Source organism: Eschrichtius robustus, chromosome 20, assembly GCF_028021215.1.
Source record: "Eschrichtius robustus isolate mEscRob2 chromosome 20, mEscRob2.pri, whole genome shotgun sequence".
NCBI lineage: Eukaryota > Metazoa > Chordata > Mammalia > Artiodactyla > Eschrichtiidae > Eschrichtius > Eschrichtius robustus.
Window position 1 is genome coordinate 40505357 of NC_090843.1, and position 21226 is coordinate 40526582.

Sequence of the window (21226 nt, forward strand, 5' to 3'; positions counted from 1 at the left end):
AAGTGCTTATCTCTTAAGTAGAGCTTACTTGTTAGTTTCCAATAAGAGCTTCATTCAGGAGAATGCTGTAGAATTTCATTTTTAAATGCTCGCTGTCAACGGCTACCCTATTTATATCCGTTTTTAAATCCCTTTTTGCTTGGGGTTAGCCTTCCCACCACCTTCTTCGTCCCAGTTTTGTTGACTCCTGGGGCCCCTCAGAAGCGCAGTTGCAGTTCAGGTGGGGACTTTGTGAGAGGCCAGGCAGGTGACATTTTGCTGATGACAAGTTGAGAGGGTTTCTAGCCTGTTGTCCCCCAAGTTTTGGCCTTTTGACACTCCCCCTCCCCCCCACCCCCCCGTTTTCAGCCCCGAGGGCTCCTCTCCGTACTGGATGGCGGCTCGTGACTTTAAACGCCTAGGGAGGTGTTTTCTGGCTCTGGGGTGGCACCTCCTTAGGACCAAGGGAGATGAGACACTGGGCAGGGGTGTTCACATGGGCACCCCAAAGGGCCCTCGTGGAGCTGGAGCCCCCGTAGACACTGTGCATCAAAGTCCTTGCCTGGGTGGGGACAAGAGCAGGACCCCCCCCCCATGCACCCCACCTGGTTCTGCCTGCATCTGTGAGGCCCAGAGAGGTGAAGGGACCCTCCTAAGGCGCACAGCTCATTACCTGGTCCTTGCTTTTGAGCGAGGATAATTGTGTTTCTTCCACCTGGCTGCTATGCTTCTGCTTGATGGGCTTTCATGAGACTCCATTTCTGATTCTCTGCGAGGCTCTCTTTTGGAAAAAAATGAGAGGGAAATAATCAGTCCTTCCCGCTCCTTCTCAGGAATACTCAACCGCCCTGAGCCTCACGTAGGAGCTGTACATTCGGCAGATTGTTCAAAAGGTTGATGCCTTGAACACATTATGCATAGTGAAATAAACCAGACACAAAAGGACAAAGACTGTATGATTCCAAGTACACGAAGTACCTAGAATAGGCGAATTCATAGAGACGGAAAGTAGAATAGTTACTGGGGGCTGAGAGAGGGAGGAAGGGAGAGTTACTGCTTACAGGGTACAGAGTTCGAGTCTGGGATGGTGAAAAGTTCTGGAGATGGATAGTGGCGATGGTTGCAGAACATCGTGAATGTACTTCATACCACTGACCTGTACACTTAAAAATGGTTAAAGTGGTAAATTTTATGTTACGTATATTTTACCCAATAAAAAATTAATTTCAAAAATGAAAAAGACTTTGATGCCGAAAAAGGATTTTTCCCGCCCTCTACCGCATCCCTCCTAGATTTCTGACTTCCTCGTTCTGCCCTTCACTCCTCAGTTTAATTGATTTTGGGGGGGTTGTTCGCCACTGAGTTGCTAATTCATTGTAAATGATAATGCATCTGTGACATAAAAATGATTATATGTTCAGGAATAACATTTATTGATAGTTAAGTGTTTCATTGCTTCTTTGCTTTCTTCAAACGGAATGAATAAATATTTTAGACATATTCAAGTTTGTTTTCTCTATTTGGGCCAAACAGACAGGGCTGTTGAAACGATATAGATCTTTAAAATGCTGCAAATGAGTCTTGACATCGCTGAATTGTGATGCATCCATGGTACACAGGCTTCAAATCCGGGCTCTCTCCTTTGATCAGAAAAATCATTTTTGTGATACTCGAATTTTGAGTCCCGTGGGATTAGGGAAGGGGCCAGCAGGGAGTCCGGATGTGAAATGACGCCGCGAGTCCTGCCCCCTCCCTTCCCAGTGCAACAGTCTGCATTTTAATTCCCCTCTGCCAGCTCTGCCACATCTCTTCCCATCTCTGAGCAGTGGCAGGGAATGGGAAATTGGGGCAACAGTGAGTCCTGAGTGGTGTTGGGCCTGGAGTTCAGATAGTTATTGCACGGTGGACCAGGGAGGAGTGGCCTACAGCAGAAAAGCAGCTTCCTTGGCGGGGAACTCAACCCGTGGCCTCCAGGTAACTAGACTTACCTGGGTGCTATTGCAGGTCAAGTACGTGCTCAGCAACTGGGTGACATTAAACCACTGTCCTCCGGCTCCTGGGTGGGTGCCCTTGACCGGCACTGACTCATGCTCTTTCCCGGTGGCATGGGTGGGTTTGCCTCATTCGTCCACACTCTCCTGCCTTCCATCCAAAGCGCATGCTTGGTCTGGCTGGAGCAATCTTGTGGGACCTGCCCACCTGTGTGGAGGCTGCCGTAACCTGCAACCTTGCTGTCTTAGTTTGCAGTGGCTGCCATAACAGATTACCACCATCTGAGTGGCTTAACGCAACAGAAATTTATTCTCTCACGGTTCTGGAGGCCAGAAGTCTGAAATCAAGCTGTCAGCAGGGCCATGGTCCCTCTGCAGGTTCTAGGGGACAGCCGTTCCTCTTCCAGCTCCTGGGGGCTCCAGGCATTCCTTGGCTTGTGGCTGCATCACTCCAATCTCTGCCTCCGTCTTCACGTGGATGTCTCCCCTCTATGTCTCACTTCTACCTCTCCTCTCTCTTTTAAGAACACCTGCCATTGGGTGGCAGGCCCACCCTAAATCCACAGTGATCTCTTCTTGAGATTCTGAACTTAATTACGTTTGCAAAAACCTTTTTTCCCGATAATGTCACATTCATAGGTTCCAGGGGTTAGGACATGGACATACCTTTTGGGGGCCACTGTTCAACCCGTTGCACTCACCCTAATTAGCAGTGGGGTTCTCTCCCTACCTAAGAACTGGCCCATCCTGGCTCGTTTAGGGGTTTGCATGTTGCCTCAGTCTGAGTTCAGGCCAGAGGGGCAACTTCAGAGACAAAGGAGACCCGGAATTACCCATAGGCTAGACGTGAGGGTCGAGAGGGAGGGGTGAGGTCTGCACAGGAGAGACGCTCCTCTTGAGTGGGAACCTCTGACCTGTGCCTTTTAGAGAGCGAATTGCTTGAGAAGAAGGATGTTGCCTTGTTGGTCTCGGGGTCCTCCACGATGCCTGGCACGGGTGGGAGCCGGTTTATGCCCAGAGAAGGGCTGAATCAGTCTTGAGGGGGAGGCAGTGACACAGATTAGCGAGATGCTCAGGCCCTAGAGGAGCAGAAATGGCTCGTTCTGTCATTCTCAGCCACCAGCTGCTGTGTGTTAGGGGCTCTGTGCATCCTGGGGACCCAGAGTGAATGAGGCCCCAGCCCAGCCATTGTCCTTGAAGCCAGTGCTAGCAGATTCCTGCATCCTGTGCTGTGCCACCTCACCCTCCCTTTTGAGGGAGGACCTCTTGAAGGTATTGCATCTTAATCCCTTCTACTAGGATCTGGGCTCTAGAAGGGTGGCCAGAAAGGGGATTAACCAAAACAATGCCAGTCCCCTTCTGTGTGCTGCAAGGGTTCCAGCCTGGGTGAGAGTTTAACCCATGGTTTTCAGGCCCCTTTGAAGGGGGGCTTGGGGAGCCAACACAGCAAAGCCCAAAGAGAAATCATTCGGAGACTTGCCTCTGGGTGTGGTCTCGTCCCATTCTGCACATAACACACGGGACCAAGGGCCAAAGAGAAGGTCGGCATTGTAGCTCTCTCTGCAGGGACCTGCTTTAGAGGGGGTGTATAAACCTAGTGAAAGGTTTCCTGCTGGGCCTCATTTTAAACAAAATATCATTGGGTCCAAAGACCCAGCTTGTCCAGGACCAAACTGGGAGAAACTTGCCAACTTTGACCCCGTGCAGCGAACGCTTGTGTGTGCCCCTCACGGCGGATCTGACCTCCAGCCTTACATGTCTGTAGTGGGCTGGGCATGGGCTGTGTAGGCTGGGAATACCAACCTGGTATTTGGTGTGTGGTAATAAATTACATATCGTCATAAGGATCGTGATTGCCGACTCTGTGGTGATCCTAGCCCTCTGTTTTACTGGAAATTGTTTGAGAGCAGGGAGTGACCTTTTCCATTCCTTTCCTGAGGAATCTTCTAGATCCTGCAGGAGCTGTAATATAGGTGTGCAGTGCCCTCAGCTCCCTATTCCCTGCTGTTCCTTAGAAGGTTGGGGTGGTAGAGTTGGAGGTTGGAGAAAAGAGTGTCTTGAGAGATTCTCTCCCCACCTGGGATTTCTGGGGCCCAGAGTAGACACAAAGGCTTGAAAAGGGAGCATCTGTATTTGTATTCATTGACAGGAAGCACTAATTATCATAATACAAAAAGAGCGGTTCTGATTTTTGTGTTCCTGGTTGGTGTGCCCAGACTTGTGTTCGGTCAGGCTCATATCTTTGCGGAAGATAGTATCTTGGTCAGTGGAGCTGCTGTTAACAAAGTACCATAGACTGGGAGGCTTACAAACGACAGAAATTTATTTCTCACAGTTCTGGAGGCTTGAAGTCCAAGATCAGGGTGCCAGCATGGTCAGGTTTTTGGTGAAGGCCCTCTTCCTGGTTTACAAACGGCTGTCTTATTGTATCCTCCTATGGCAGAGGGCAGAGAAAGCAGGCTCTCTCATGTCTTGTATAAGGGCACTAATCCCATTCATGAGGCCTCCACCCTCATGACCTAAATGTCCCCCCAACGGCCCACCTCCTAACACCATCACGTTAGCGTAGGATTTCAATATATGAATTTGGGGGAACACAAACATTCAGTCCGTAGCAGAGATTTGGGTTGTGACCTGAGGGGGGACCCAGAGTCCAGTCTCAAACCTTGAGGCTCAGGGGGGAAGGGGCTTCCCAGGATGACACATAAGTTCGATGCAAAGTCAGAACTGGAACCCAGGTCTGCTGCCTCCCCCTCAGGCTGTCTGTGCGCCTGCACGTGTTCACTGCAGCTGCGTTTCATCCTGTTTCATCCGAGGCAGGGTGCCATCCTGTGAGTGGGTCTGTGTGTCAAAGCGGTGCTTACCGAGTGGGGTCACAGATGGGGCAGCGTGCTGGAACCCAGTCGGGGGCGGGAGGAGAAGAAAGCGAGGGGCAGGAGGGTAGCCAGAGGCACTCAGGATGCTGAGCAGCGGGTGCCTGCCAAAATTCTTCAGTGCAGCTTGTCTAGCAAAGCCGGTCTCCAGCCGAGTAAATACAGTGCATAGCTGACGGGCTGACAGCAGGCATCAAACAGTCTTAAACTGCCCCAAATCCACAGCGCTTTTGAAGCAGCACTAGAAAAAGGATGCCTACGCAGAACAGAGGCCTGAAACTTTTAATAGTTTCTTCCAGGCCTCAGGATGTCCTGATGAGGTATTAGAGGAAGTAATTCAGGAAGAAAAGGACAAATAACCGCCTCCGTCTGGAGGCCGACCCAAGGTCTGGCCATTCAGTCGCGGAAAGGGCAAGTGTGGCCCCACGGTGATCCGCCATGGTCGTCCCCCACCCGCCTGCCTCCTGCCATGAGCCGCAGGCTCTGACCCTTGTAAATAACAGACAAGTAAATTTCTTGTTTGCTTCCGGGCAAATGTAAGCCACAGGCGCCCGCCGCCTGGGGGGTGAAATCATTAACTTTTCCTCACTGTTGGAAGGGTGCTCTGTACAAATTAGAAATCGTTTCCTCAAGCTGGAGGCGCTTCCCAGGGATCCATCTGCCCTCATCCCAGGAACCTGTCACCACCACAGGACATCAAAGAAAGACGTGCGGGCCAAAGGGAACTGAACTCACCTCTCCTCTCTGTCTTTTTCCCCTCCTTTTTCCTTTAGGGTTTGGCTTTGTCACTTTTGAGAATGAAGACGTTGTGGAGAAAGTCTGTGAGATTCATTTCCATGAAATCAATAATAAAATGGTAAGTTGGTAGGGGTTGCGCTGAAATGTGATGATGTCTCCCTTCCCCCATATACACCCCTTGTCCTGCAGACTGCTGCAGCCTGGTCATGCTAGAAGGTGGGCAGGGTGGGCGTAGGGACCAGACTAACAGTTCAGCTCTGTGAATGGCAGGAGTTGAGAAGCTTTTTCTGTAAAGGGCCAAATAGGATATATTTTCAGCTTTGCCGGCCATACAACTAACTGTCCAGCTACAAAACATCCTCACACAATATATACATGAATAAGCAGGGCTGTGTTTCAATAAAGCTTTGTTTAGGGACACTGAAATTGAAATCTCATGTAATTTTCACATGTCACAAATTTTTATTGATTGATTGATTGCCATTTAAAAATGTAAAAAATCATTCCTAACTCTTGGGCTCTACCAAAGTGGTAGCGGGGGAGCGGGGGGCAGATTTGACCTGCAGGTTGTAATTTGCTGACCCCTGGCTTAGGGTGTGCATTTGCTGTTTAGATTGGCTTTTGAGGGGGTCTATCTTATATATGAAGTTTTATCTTCATAAGATTCTCTCTCTCTTTGGGCCCTGCTGGGTAATTAACGTTCTTCCCTTCCGATCAGCTAGATAGTTTTACCCTCATGATTAGCCGCTTTGGCCTCCTTTTGGCCCTTTAAAGTCCCTTTTCCGGGCGGGGCACCCTCAACAAGGAGGGGGTTGGATCATTGAAGTTTGGGGGGCCAGCAGGCCTCCCAGAGGAATGGCCACCAGAGGGCGCCATACCATGTGCAGCTCATGCGTGCCGGCTTGAAGTCTCAAACTCCCTTCTTCAAATTGAGTAGGTGGGTGAGAAACCCCTTCCTTGTTGGTTCCAGAAAAAATGGGAGCTCAGCAGGTGTTTCCGGAGCCATAAGCAGGTCCTTGAGAGCCAAAACATTTTGGTTGGCCAGCAGAACCTCCAGCCCCAAGAGAAGAGGGAGGGCAAATTTGTGTTCACTTGCAGCTGTAACTTTGATATTTTCTTCCTTTAGTCAAAACATTCCTTTGCTTCTGAAACATGCATTCACATACATGTTGTATATTGGTCCGATATGTGTTCACTGACTTTAAGTTAAATAATAGAGCTTTTAGCATGGATAAGATCAAAGCAATCTGCTTAGCATGTGGTGCTACAGGCCTGATTCAATATTTGACTTGCTAATTTTTTCCCAGGGCACTAAAATAATATTGTTCGTATTGTTCCTAGCCATCATCTGCATCTGAAATGAAAATACTATTTCTTTGCGTTCTGTGGTATGGAGGCGTCAGCTCAGGCATTAAAATGGTATAGGGGAGATAAGTGTGTAGGAATAACCCAGGTCTAGAGAGACAGGAGGCTTAAAAGGAAACCTGCTTCCAGTGCCCGGAGACCTTGTCTCTCCTAGCCAGGCCAGCTATTGACGGACTCCACTGAGGGCTGCCTGGGCAGCGGGGAGTGGAGGGGGCAGCCCAGGGCGCTGGCAGCCTCCATGCCTGTCCTGGCAGGACTTAACGGAACGGTTCATCGGGAAGGCCCGGTGTAGACTGGCAAGAGGCCTCGCTGTGCCGCCACAAATGCATATGTGCGGCCCTTCACTGTTGACTGGCTTGGCAACGAGCCTGAGACACAAAGTGGGAAAAGGCTTTCTTCTCCCCACTGTTCCCGTGGGGAAACAGAGGCCCAGGGGATATGCCCCAGGGCCACCCAGATAGTGAAGGAGCACAGGCCTTGAGGTATTGGCTGCCAGGTGAACTGTACAGACGATTGTCTGAGCTTGGAAGTGGGGAGGCGAATCCCCAGATGACGTGGGGGACAATCAGAACGTAAGAGTTTCAGCCCCAGAAAGGTAGCCGGTGGGCTGGCCTGAAGGCAGAGAGGTTTGCAGCCATTGTCCCCAGTCTTTCACACTTGTCACCTTCTTTTCCACTCAGGTGGAGGCCGACTATGGCAGGTGCAGGTAACTGTGTGCAAAGCGTGAGGTTTCTGTTTTCTTTCGAATCTGGGGCCGGTAGTTGTTTTTAAGAGAAGAAGCCGAAATGGAAGCAGGCAAGAGGGATGGGTTGGGGGTGGAGTGGTCAGGAGCACAGAAGCCCATGGAGGCGTCACTGCAGGCGCCCAGCCCACCCCCCACCAGGTACACGCCCTAAAGGGGAACTTAGAGGTGCTGGGAGGCAGCAGCAGCGGGTCACTGCTGGTCACAGGGCCTGTGATGACCACCTCGTGGGGTGGCTGGGGCCTGGAGGAGATACCACAAGCAAAAGCACAGGGTCAGGCTTGATAAACGTTAGCTCTTGCCATGGTCCACATCACCATCGATGAAAGGACTTCTCCGGCAAGCTCCCCTCCTCCGAAGGGTGGAATTAGAAGCGCATCGGTAGAGAAGCCCGAACCCTGAATTGCTTTGGATTCTGGGATACTGGTTTCTACTTCTGAGGCCCAAAGAAAAGGAAATGAATTTAAACTGTGCTATGGACAGAATTCAAATGACAGATCGGAAAGACTGAGAACTCAGAGACTGCCAAGCAGAAACAGGGGCGGTTGTGAGAACGTACGTAGGAGTGTTGTGTAAACTGGACTGTGGTTCGAAACTGTAAAGACAGATCTCCCGGAAGCCTCACAGTCTCTCTGTGAATTGGGCAGGAACGGAGAGCTGCGGGGACCACCACCCCCCTCTCCGTCCCCGCAGAGTCCTTGGAGCTACCATTTTCTCATGTTCACAGAGAGGAGAGGTCTCACTGATGATGAGTCACAAAGATAGGACTCGAATCCAGCTCTTCTGGTCCTTAACCCAGTCCTCGTGGGCCTGGCACTCAGTAGGCCCTGTACAAATAATTGTGTAACGAATAAAGGATTGGGTGAGGGACCACGTGACAGTGAGGCACATTATCGTTCCCAAAGCCATTTCCCATCTAATTTGGTTGGTGAATCTCCTGGACATTTGTTAAAATGAGGGCCCTTCCCTGACGTCCAGGACCGCCAGCAGCAGGCACGAATGCTTCTGGCTGCAGAGGAGCGGGGAAGCCGGGACCTCAGGAACTGACACACCCCCACCGCTAGCGCAGAGGCCGCCTCCGTGGCGGCGGTGGCAGGGGGATGGGCAGAGAGCCCCACCTGGTGCTCCCACACGAGATCCCACGAACAGCCAGTATTTTTGAGAGCTAACTCCATGCTTTGCTGAGTGCTTGCTTTATGTATGTCATTTGACTATCACCCACATCTGATGTAGGTACTAATTATCATCCCCATTTGACTGATCAGCAAGGTGAGGCAGAGAGAGAAGTTAGGCAGCTTGCTCAGAGCCATATGGCCAGCGAGTGGCAGCAGCAGATTTCAAGCCCAGAAAGCTAAGGTCCAGAGCTCACCATTTGTACCCAGTAGGCTGTTCCCCGTTCTCCAGGCTGAAAGAGACCTGAAGGGTCATCTCACTGGGCTACAGCCTTCCAAGGCCACTGACCACCCCTCCCAGTCAGCCGTGCTGTGGCCTGGGTGGTTCCAAGTTCTCCTAAGAGAAGGGCAAAGGACACAGGCTCGCTCGGGGCCGGATTCCCAGCTGGGAAGAAGGGCCAAGCTTCTAAGGGGTCCCTGCCGGCCACAGGCGTCTCCCCCACCCCCCAGAGGCAGGTGAGCAAGGGGCACGGGGGCAGCAGGCTGCCACCGGAGCTCAGGGCCTGACCGATGAGACTCAGCCGCGTCCTCCGACCTGGCACAGTCAGAGCGCGGCGCAAACATGGCTCCTTACAGTAAACACACGGATGCGCACGCAGGGCCGCCTGGTGACCGTCCCGAGGGGGCTCCTCCCCGGACACTCAGCCAGCCGGCGCTGGTGCAGTAACGACACGTCCCTCCCGCCGCGGGCCCTGATTGAAGCAGCGGGGACACTTGCCTGATTAGTCACCAGCACAGCCTCCCAGGGCCTCCCGGCGCTGCAGGGAGGCAGGTGGGAATTGACAGAGACCTGCCAGGCCCCTCAGAGGCCTGGCTCAGCCCCCATCTGCAAGGAGTCGGAGGCGACGCCCGCCTCACCGGCTGAGAGCTCGGGGTGCATTTAGAAAGGGGCCAGGCAGGGGCACTTGTGATCCACAGCAGGACATCGGCGGTCACCAGGCACTGTGCCAGCAGCTTACATGCACGTGGTCATTGTCCCATTGTAGAGAGGGGGACAGTAGAGCTCAGAGCCGTGAAGGGACTGCCACAGTCCATGGCTCTAAGGGCAGAGCAGGGATTTGAACCTGTGTCATTCCGGCTCCAGCCCTGGGTCCTTCCCACTCTACCCTGCTGCCACCTTAGACAAACTTCATCATTGAAAAATCGGGATCGATTTGACTGGTAAATATAAGGATGAGTTTTTATTTGCTTTATATAAGGATTACTATAGAATTCCTTTAAGAAGTCCTTTCCTTGTTCCTTTAAGTTGATCCAACTTATGAAAATTGCTAAGCAGTTGGCAAGCTTGTGAGGAATGCAGAGTGTCAGGCCCCACCCCAGATGTACTGAATCAGAATCTGTATTTTGACAAATCCGCAGTGATTTGTATGCACATTAAAGTCTGAATGCACTGGCGAGGATCACTGCTGATGAGATAACGTGGGGGGTTGGGTCATAAATCATCCATCCAGTGTCAGAAGGAAAGAACTCGGGAGTGAGGGGCCTAAGGCCCGAAGAGCATGCAGCCAGCTGAGCTGGCCTGGCCCGGGATCACCAGGCCGGTCTGGGACTCTTGGCACCACTGCACACTCCCTGTGTGTTCAGAGACCAGATCACCTCCCAAGGAAGCTCTCAGTGTCGGGGCCTCCCCTCTGACTTGGGTCTCGGAGCGTTGACTGCAGGTGTGTGAGGCTCATCCAGTGGGTGATGGGCTGGATCCTTGAGTGATGTCGCATGTCCTTGTCCCCAAGTTGGGACCTGCCGGGTCATTTAGAAGCACCCAGGACTTGCCCAAGCCTAAATCCCAGACCCACCACTGGTTATCCTGTGACCCAGCAAGTACTCCACCTGTCTGTACCTGTTTCCTCCTCCGAAAGATGGGACGGATGATGGCCACTGCCTTTGGCAGCCTATAGGAAGTGCTGGTTCAGTTTCTGGCCCTGGGAGGTCTTGGCCTGCTCTGTTGTCGGGTGTATAATCTGGTAGCCTTGAAGGAACAGGCCTTCCTGAAAACCTCCTTAGTAACTGCAAGTTTCCTCCATTTGGCCTAAGCCAGGCACCAACAAATTTTTTTGTAAAGGGCCAGATAGTAAATATATTAAGCCTCAAAGGCTCTACGTCTCTGTCACAACTGCTCGACTCTGCCATCATAGGGCAAAAAGCAGCCACGAATGGCGTGTAAATGATGGGCATGGCTATGTTGAAATAAAACCTTATTTACAAAAGTAAGTGGCTACTGGATTTGGCCTGTGGGCCGTAGTTTTCAACTCCTGACCTAAACTGGTACAGCTTAGAGCAGGCGGTCTGCTCATCTCAGTGGGCCCAAGGAAAGGCTCTCAGCCAAGTGGTCACCGAGGTTCATTACTATCGAGTCAGCATTTTACTAGTTGGCCGGGGGTGGGGGGGAAACGGGGGGGACAGGGGGGTGGGGACAGCAAATAGACGCCAGGGTTTGGGGTAGCAGCCTGCGGAAAGTAGCAGCGCCTTCATTCTTAGAGGGCTCCAAGCACTGAGCAGGTGGGGAGTGAAGGAACGTTCAGAATGGAGTGCTGTCAATCCAAGAGGCCTTCCCGACAGTGGTGCCACGAACCCCTCACTGCTGCATGCCCCACAATGCAGCCACTAATTGCTACTCATTGTGACCTTGGGCAAGTTACTTGGCTTCTGTGCTTCGTCGACCCTCCTCTCTGTAAGACAGGTAATGTGTCACCTACCATAGAGACTGCTGGAACTAGGACTTGCGAAGGGTTTTACCAGACCATAGCGCGCTCTATCAAAGTGATAAGTCTTCTTGCTATCATTATCATCATCATCACTATCATTATTCTTAGAATCATTATATTGAACAAAGATGTAATCATAAGGTAAGGCGGTCCTGGACAGATTACAAGTCAGTAAAATGCAGGTGTGCAGACCTGGGCAGGTCTGGGACCTGAGTCGCCAGGGCAGGAGGGGGTGAGGGTGGGTACTCTTGATGCTTTGGCCCAGGGGGCCGGGGGGGTGGGGTCCCGCAGGAGAGGGGAAGGCACACAGCCTGCAGAGCAGAGCAGAAGGGGCCCCCGCAGATGGGATTTTCTAGGTCCCAGAGAAGCTGACTCGGACATTTCCACTTAATCATCCTTTGGAGAGGTTACAAAAACCCCACTTCTAAGGTCAAACAAAGCCTGGTGGGATCTCAGGCCTGCCACCTTCAGCTGGGGCACAGTTGGGGGATTAACCCCCAGAACGGGGGCTTCTGGGTGGGAGAGGGCAGGAGGACGAGAGAGCAGGAGAGTCCTGGGTTGGCCTCTTGGACTCGGGGCTGTGGTGCTGGGTCAGGTGGTCCACGGAGGCCCCAGGCTGGGGTGAGTGCTGACCCCGGCAGGGTGCCCCAGTGACCCAGCACGCTTCCCCTGCCTCCAGCTGCCCCTCTTCAGCCTGAGGCCTGAGAGCTCAGTTGGGCACCAGCCCAAAAGTGGGGGGCATGGGGAGGGGGAGGTAATGTGGGTGGAATTAACTAGGCTTCTGTGTTCACCATCCTATTTGTAGCGTCATTCTCACTCGTAAGCTAATTTTAGCCATCCATTCTGCTTCTGTTGCCATTTATAAAATGAGAATGTCAAATGTAACATTAAACAAGCAGGATGAAGGCAAAAAAAAAAAAAAAAAAAAAAAAAGGAAACGCCAGAGAGGCACTTAATAAATGAATCTCGTGTTTACGCGGGAGAGGGAGAGGGCCTTCCCCCGCCCACCCCCCATCGCGCACGCGTGCGCACCCATCCACACGTGCCGTTTGTGTATCAGCTGTTTGTACCAGCTCTGTTGTGCCAGCAGCGGGATCTCTGTGTTGAGGGAAGTGGGGGGAGGCAGCGGGGAGGGCTGCGGTGGTTGGGTGGTAAATGTCTGTTGCTCTTTAGGCAGAAGTAATTTGGCCTGCAGGGAGGTGGCCTCCCCATTGCCTGAGCTCTGGCTCGTTTGCCCTTCATCTGTCCTCTGGTGAGGTCATTGCAGGGGGGTTGGGGAGAGCGGAGCATCCTTCTCAGTATCTCAGTGCCGAAGGCCTCTGGGCTTTTCCATGTGTGCTACCCCTGCCTCCCAGGGGGTACAGGGTCGGGAGGGGGCCTGGAGACGCCTGGAAGAGGCTGCTCTGCTCCCCTTCTCTGGGGCTTGCTCTTCCTTTGACTGCACTCACCTGCCCTGCCCGACTTCCTGGGGACGTGTGAGCCGATGCCCAAGCTGCCCTTTTATTTTATTTTCTTTTGAATTGAGAAGTGAAATTAGGCCTGGGCAGGGTCTCTGGCAAAGCCCACCACAGACTGGGATAAACACGCAGCTTGTGGCAGAATTTGGGCACCTGCTGGAGGCTGAGGTTTCTTTTCACCTTGAAATGCCCTTGCAGGTTCCCAGAAATTAAAAAAAAAAAAAAAAAAACAGCTGCTGCTGCCACCATCAGCTTTTTCCCCAAATAGTGCAGCCTGGGAAGCTCCCTCAGCACACCTTGCTGATGAAAGCAGGAAGACGGGCCTATCCGGCCAGCAGGTTGGGGAGGTCAGGGAGAAAGTTAGTGGCGGCATGCCAGATCTCTCAGCCTGCGGGGTGGCGGCCACTTTCTCCCTTCTGCTGTGCTCCCCAGGCTTTGGAATTTACGTTTTAAGCGCAGATGCGAACTGGCTTTATCACCTTGAAAGGCTCGCACCTAGGCTCCATGTGGAGGACAGTCAGGTGTGACCCAGCTAACTTTATCCAGCGCGAGCACTTATAGGATTAGCTAGTTTAATTTCTTAGCTCACTGCAGCCCTGTGGTGTGGGCACTGCTGTTACTCTGTTATACAGATGAGAAAATTGAGGCACAGAGAAGTCAGGCAGCTGGTCCCAGCTCAGAGCTGGCAGTGGAGCAGAGACGAAACCAGGGACCTTAGCCTCTAGGCTAGGCTGCAGGACAAGGGCCCCTTGGATCTGGGCACCCCTTGGAGGCTGCGGTGGACACTGGGCACGTGTCTCCGGACAGGGTTAGGGACCAGCTCCTCTCCACTCCTTGCCCAGACTCTGAGCGACATCCTGAATTCATCTGTGTCCCCACCCAGCCCTGCCTGCTGAATAGGAGGTGCTAATGGTATTGGTTTATGACCGCTTTCACTTCGCCATCGCTGATTTTAATAAAATACTGAGCAGAGGAAACAGTGGATGAAATTAGTCCCGGAAGTGGTGGGGAAATTAATTCTGGAACTAGGATGGGGGATGGCCTTGTGGGAGGAACAACTTCCGAATGGGCCTTGAGGGGTGGATAGAGGGAGGTAGGGAAGGGCTGGCCAGAGGCCGAGAGGCGGGAACAGGGGTTTTGAATTGGAGGACCTAGGATTGAATCCTAGCTGTGTCATTATCTGGCTTTGTGACCTTGGACAAATCCTTCTTCGAAGCCTCAGATTCCTTTTCTACTCTAACGATGGGGTGAGTCAGGCCAACTCACGGAAGAAATGGGGAGTCGATTAGTGAGGGTGTTGAGAACACTGGGCATTCTTGGAGGACTTCTGTGTGCCAGGCGCTGTGCTTTATGTGCATTACATGTGTGTGTCATGACATATATTCTACATTATATAATACATGTATACACAGAGACTTACACACACATGAGGATGTCGTGACTATGCCTTGCATATGGGGAGTGCTCAATAAACAATATGTTCCTTCTTCTCCAGAGTAATTCTGCTGACCAGAGAGGGGAGTCAAGATTCTATGTCCGGTGGGACTCTCAGTGCTTGTCACGAATGGGTCTGGGCCACTTGTAGCAAGCGTGTGTCCTTTGAAGGTAGATGTTTCTGCTGGCCTCCTTCACTTCCCAGGCTGGCATTTCCATTTCGGTTTGCACAGTAACCCCCTCTTCCTTAGACTCCATGGGGGGGGTCCCCTATCTGTGAGGACCCCTTTGCATTGGAACAAGACAACTTATCCATACAAGTGGGTCCTCTGGTGCTTGGTCACACGCTGCTCCCTGTCTACAAGGACAGTGTCTGATGGAGATGTCTGGGGAAGGGAGGAAGGCAGGGAAGGGACATGGACCTCCCTTCCACTCACTTTCCGGTCTTGCCTGGCTGAGGGTCCTCTCCGCATGGGCAGAGGGCACAAGAGCGGGCACTGGTGAGGTGCAGGTATGGCCAGATGGCTGGATGCCCTTTCCCGCTGGAGTCAAGGGCTGGGTCTTCCCAGGGCGGCTGCCAGGATTTCCAGGGTGTGGTTGCTGCCCCCGGCGTGATGGTGTCTCAGGCCAGGCGCTCACCCAGCTGCCGTCCCGAAACTCTGAGTGATGGTGGGACAAGGGCCCTCATCTTCATTTGCAGCTGCCGCCGTGCTCTTGAGGCCGACTCTGGGCACCATGCCCGGGGCGGGACAGTAGACTCAGTTCCTCCCCAAGGAGCTTGCCTAGGCTTTATCTTACTCTGCAGGATCCTTGAGGGCACGAGCCCCGTGAAGGGTCCACCCTCCTGGAGTCTCCAGAAAGGCTTGTGACTGGCAGAGAGGGCAAGAGAGAGCAGCGGGCAGGAGGAAGAAAGGCTGTGATGGGGGACACGACAGTGGGGGGCTGTGTGTGGTTTCTGGGGCGCAGCTCACCCCGCCTGCCTCACTGGAGAGGCTGGGGAGCTGCTGGCTCGGGGCAGGACCCCAGAATCTTTATACCTGAGTGTCATCACCCTTCCGCTCGGAGCCTGGGGGCCGCAGGAGACGGTCAGCTTGGGGCTTCAGAGAGGCAGTACTGGCCTGGAGCCCACCGGGACCTGGCTGGGGAGGGGGTGCAGCTTGAGTCAGAGGAGATGCCGGTGGGCAGGTGTCTGTGTCTTTCGGGAGGCTCCCCAGAAGGATGGTACCCACAGCAGAAGCCACAGGCCATCCCCCACCGAGCGCTCGCCCGCCCCGAGAGGCCTGACCTACAGCTGTCCCCTCCCCTCCTGCCAGCCACGTGGTCCAGGTTGATCTCTTTGAGATCTATTTTATCCTTTGAAATAGGCCCCTCTCTCCCTAGAGGAGTAAGTGGTTCTAACATGACCTGTTTGGGGCAAGAAGTGAAGCTGCAAACGCTGGCTTCTTCAGGCCATACAGATCTTCCTTGTCCTGGGTGGTAAATCAAGGCCCCGGCTGCGGGGCTTGGGTTTCCCCAGACTGAGGCCGGGCCAGGCTTCCCTCCTGGCCCTGGGGCACGTGCTGACCAGGGCCGTTTGTGTAGAGACCAAGGAAGAGCAAAAGCCTTTTCACTTCCCAGACCGTGGCATCCTTCTCAGACTGCCAGCCTCTTCCAAAAGGTGCCTGGCAAGGAGCTTGCCTGAGCAAGGGCTGCAGGCCAGCTGGGCAAGAGCGGCCACTCAGAGTAGCTCAGGGAAGCTGTCCCCGCTGAAGTCCCAGCGCCTTCTGCAAAGCCAATGCCAAGCATCGCACCCCTAGAGAGGGGGTGGCACGGGGCCCACTGCCTTGGTTGGGCCGTGACACCAGGCGGACCTGGGTTCAAACCCAGCCAGACATAGACTGGTTCTGAAGCCACAGGCACCATGTATGATGTCCGTGGGCCTCAGCTTCCTGTTCTAGAAGGTGGGCATACTGCTATGAAAGGGATCATTGGGTGAACTGGCAAAATAGGAGTACAGAAGGCAGATTAGGTACAAGTATTTTATAGACGCTAAATGTCCTGAGGTTGCTAAGTGTACTGTGCTCATGTAAGAAAATGTCTTTATGTTCAGGAAACGCAAACTGTAACGTATGCAGCCTCCTCTCAGATGGTTCAGGGGAAAATACATGGTTATAGACAGAGACAAAGAGTGTGCAAATGATAAAGCAGAAGCCACGAAATGTTCACAACAGGTGACTCTGATAAGGGGTGTGCAGTGTCCTTTGTGCTGTCCTCTTGAAGTTCTTTCTAAATATAAAGTTAGAAACAGACCTCCTCGCTGAGTTGCGTTGGACCCAGATGGGCGGAGGCACCCACACCAATGAGCAGCCTGCACAGGGGGTTAGAGACCACGCGTCACCCTCACAGTAGCCTCCGTTCACCCTCTGGAGGGACAGCCACCAGCCTAGAAGTCCTGTCGTTGAAGAGGGTTCAGCCAGGTCATCCTTCTGAGCCCGTCACCGCGTGGGCTACAGGGAAGCCACACCCTCTCCTCCAAGGCCAGTTTGCCAAGCAAAGTAGCATATTTGGAGATTGGAATTTTAAAGCAAATCCATCTAGCTTTGGGGGGGTTGGCATGTCTTGGCAGTTGGACCCCGGCGTGGGGTTCCTTTGTGGCTTTGCCAGCCGTGAAGCTTGAAAATGGAGACCTCATCTTCCTGGTGTGAGCAGTTGGTCACAGGTGGCCTCTGAGGCTTCTTACGAGCACAGATCCAAATGGAACTCCCACTCCATCTTCTGCCCCCCTCCAACCAGATGACTTTCTCCAGCTGCCATTTGAAACAGTACTGATGGCAGCCGTGGGGAGAAGCTGCAGAGGTGGGGTCTGAGCTGTTGATTGAGGAGACCTGAGACCCAAGCCTCGGAGATGTTTCTTCCTCAGACTCTGCCCCCACCAGGGCTGCCTGAGAGTGAGCACTTCGGGTGTGGGTGGTGGGGAGCTTTTACCATAAATGAGGGGGTCTAACCGTAAAAGGGACGGTGCTGAAAGAGCTGAAGCAGCAGATCTGGTCACCAGGAGAACCACTCCTCTTTTGCTTCTATTTACCTGGGGAGCCAGATGAGTGTCTCTGGGGCTGCCCTGGGAAGGGAGCCTCAGTGCCCTGCCTTGTGCCCCACGGTGAAGGCAGCCCTCAGCACCCACCGCCCCCAGCAAGCCCGTCACCAAGGGTCCCGCTGTCCTGTCTGCTCACTGCTCTCCATTGATCTCATGAGATAGTCTCCAAAGATGGCCTCTATGACCTAGGCCTCCCAGCATGCATGTCCTTGAGAGTGTCCCCCTCCTACACCAAATCCAGGATTGGCCCAGTGTAACCAGTAGAAGGTGATGGAAGAAACAGTGTGACTCCCAAGGCTGAGTTAAGAAGCTGGGTCCCTTGGGACGCTCATGCTTGGGACACTCCCTCTTGGGACTCAGCCACCATGCTGGGGGAAGACCGAGTGCCACGGAGAAGCCACGATGAACAGTCTTAGCCAGAGCAGCGTCCGCTGCCCGCCGTGGGAGGGAAGAAGGCATCTTGGCTGTCCTCCGAGGCAGGCTTCCTCTGGCTCCAGCCCCAGCCATCATCTGACCGCAGCTACATGAGCGACCACAAGCAAGAGCCCCGCTGGGCCCACTCCGCACTCAGAGCCACCAGGAAGCATGAAAAATTATTGCTCAGAGCCACCAAGTTTGGGGGAGTTTGTTGCACAACAACAGAAAACTGGGACAGCGTGTGGCCAGATGACCGAGTGCGTGGAGCTGCGGAGATGGACAGGTTCCCCGAGTTCTGGCTCTGACTGTAACTCTGGTGCTCCTGCCAAGTTCTCTGGTTTGCCCAGGGCCCAGTGGGAGGAGAGCGGGGATGGGGGTGACTCAAATGTAGGCTCACTCAAGAGGTGCCAGAGACTGACGGGCCCAGAGGTGACAAAGGACAGGTTGACAGATGCATATTTGCCTTAATGTTAGGAGAACAAGGCAGTCAGGACCTGTTCTTTTCATAGACTGACGGCCCTTGGATGGGGCCCTGCCTCGTGTGTCTCTGCACCCCCGCTGCCTAACGCTCGCTGGGCACGTCACGTTCCTCAGCACCATGGCATCAAGTAGACTGGGTCTCCCTGAAGGAGCATGTAGGTCAATCCGTGCTCTGTATGGAACCTCACTGAGGGACCAGGAAGTAGAGGCAGACCCTGATCCCTGCCCTGAGAACTCACAGTCTGATGGGCGAAGGACAGAGTTTCACCCTCAGCAAGCCCCAGGCCCCCTGCAAGGACTCAGGATCCAGGGGGGAGAAAAGCTATGCCTCTTTTCCCTTTTGTGTGCTTTCTTCATATGAGATCATCAGAGGTAGTGAGGGCTGGGGGCAGGCCTCCTGGTCCTGAGAAATCTTTCAAGAAGCCTTTCGTGCCAGCCAGGCCAGGCCAGGCACCCTAGTGCGACTGCTGCCTTTGCCTGTCACTCAAGTGCCCGGGACGTGCGGGGGTCCCCCAGAGAGAGCGTGTGCCACGGCCCCTGGCCTCCGGGAGCACTCACTGTTGACACGGCGAGGGGTTGACAGAACCCACGCAGCCGGTGCTGCCCGAAACATCGCCAGCCCAGACAGAGCAGAATTCAACAGAGCTGCCAGCCCTGTTCTGTGAGAGGAAGAGGAGGTGGGTTTGTTTAAAATACTCGCATTACAGTCAGTTAACCTTTATGGTTCCTAAATGAAAATTGTATAAACCTGAAATTTTCGTTGATCAGGTTGCCTAGAAACAGGCAGCAGGTTTTCATAAGACAATGCAGTAGATTGTCACCGATAGGGCTATTAGGAAGTGAGCTGGTTAGCGTATTATTCCAGATCCCGGTGTTGGCGTTAGGTAATTATCTGTCTGCCTCTGTCTGCCTCTGCAGAGCACACCCGTCTCCCCAGGCTCAGGCAGCCTCTTGCAAATGAGGCTTCTCAGCCTGCTTCTGAGTCCCAGGGATGGGATCTGGAGTCCAGGAGCACAGTGTCAGCTCTGGGCTTATGAGAGGAATCGAAAAGACCCAATTCTGATGAATTTATTTCTTGTGAATCACCCCACCTCGCTTGCAACAGTAATGCTCGAAGCAAAAAAATTGGAGGAATAAACAACAACAATAGAATGCATAATGGAAGTAAAGAACAAAGTCACTCTAAGACAACTTCGGCGTAATTTTTTAGTACTTTTCCCCTATATGATATATACACTTGTTTATTTTCCAAAGGCACTGTAATTTGCTTTTTTCCCCACCTCTTGCAGTTAGGGTGACCAGCTGTCCTGGTTTGCCCGGGACTGAGGGTTTCCCAATACCCGCGTATGTTATTATCGGCCTTCTCCGTAGCTGCGTAGCTTTCAGTCGGCTTGGATGAACCAAACTCGGCCTAACTCCCTGTTCTTGGACATTTAGGATATTTCCTTTTTTTAAAAAAAAATTATAATTAATGCTTGTGGTGAATAGCCTCATCCCTGCAGGGTAAATCCCTGGAAGTAGGATTTCTCGGTTGCAGGAAGTGTATACATTTATGGCTTTTGCTGTTTCAGAAAGCACACATTTGGGAACGTATGCTTCTTTATTAGCCATTTTTGAATTGCCTGTTCGAGTCGTTTACCCATTTCTCTGTGGAGATGCTCATCTCTTTCCTTTGACTCTATAAAAACTGTTTGTATTAAACATAATCAGTCATGACTGTTGAACCATTTTGTCCATTTTTTTAAAGCATGCGTGGTTATTATTCTTTAAAGAGCAACAGTAAATACTTATTATCCAGCGTCTTTGAAGAAAGAGGAGTTAATATTTTAGGTAATTAAAGCTTCCCCCTAGCCTTAAGCACTAAAATATTTTTTTTTTAATAAATTTATTTATTTTTTTATTTTTATTTTTGGCTGTGTTGGGTCTTCATTTCTGTGCGAGGGCTTTCTCTAGTTGCGCGAGCGGGGGCCACTCTTCATCGCGGTGCGCGGGCTTCTCATTGTCGTGGCCTCTCTCGTTGTGGAGCACAGGCTCCAGACGCGCAGGCTCGGTAGTTGTGGCTCACGGGCCTAGTTGCTCCGCGGCATGTGGGATCCTCCCAGACCAGGGCTCGAACCCGTGTCCCCTGCATTGGCAGGCAGATTCTCAACCACTGCACCACCAGGGAAGCCCTAAAATATTTTTTAATTGAAGTATTTGGAATGAGAATATCTCCATAACGGATAACCCGTGTAGGTCCTTTTTAAAACAAAGTACATTGCACACAATTTAACTTTTTCTTCATCTCTCAGACATGCCGTGAGCAGTAGTAATTTTCTGTGTGATAGTGACCCTCAGCAGCTGTTGAGCTTTGTGAAGTTTTGGCTCCTATACTGTATGGCCCCAGACTGCTTTTTAAAATAAGGTACCTGATTCTTGTCTTTTCCCCATCACTATCAGGCTGTCATGCTGTTAGTCCCTGCAGCTTTAAGCACTCCTGCCTTGCTCTACAACATCCCATCTTCATCAGCAATGGGATTGATTACTGGCTAACAAGGCTTGTTAAGTCTATCTGTAAACTAAAAGCAAGTAAGCGCTGATCAAGGGCCTAAGGAACACTAGTAATAACAGTGTAGGAACTTCAGCAGGCAGCAGTTTTACTTACTTCTTAGGGTTTGTATTACCTATCATTAAGATTGTTAAGTAAATGACTTCTGGGTGTGAGCAGAATAGGATTAAGAAATTTTGGAGGCAGAGGGGGAAACAGAAAGGAAAGATTAGCAACCACTTGAAGACCTAGCTGCAAAGTGAGAAACCGGTAATC

The 21226-nt window shown here is 52.3% G+C and overlaps 1 protein-coding gene across 4 annotated transcripts in view; it reads left to right on the forward strand.

Annotated features, from left to right (window-relative positions):
- The window catches only part of MSI2 (musashi RNA binding protein 2), a 387038-nt gene that overhangs the window by 310315 nt on the left and 55497 nt on the right, over nucleotides 1-21226 (forward strand). For all 4 annotated transcript variants that reach the window (XM_068531153.1, XM_068531154.1, XM_068531155.1 and 1 more), the window contains exon 8: nucleotides 5617-5699. In XM_068531153.1, coding sequence (XP_068387254.1) covers nucleotides 5617-5699 — 83 coding nt within the window. The remainder of the gene's footprint in view (nucleotides 1-5616; nucleotides 5700-21226) is intronic.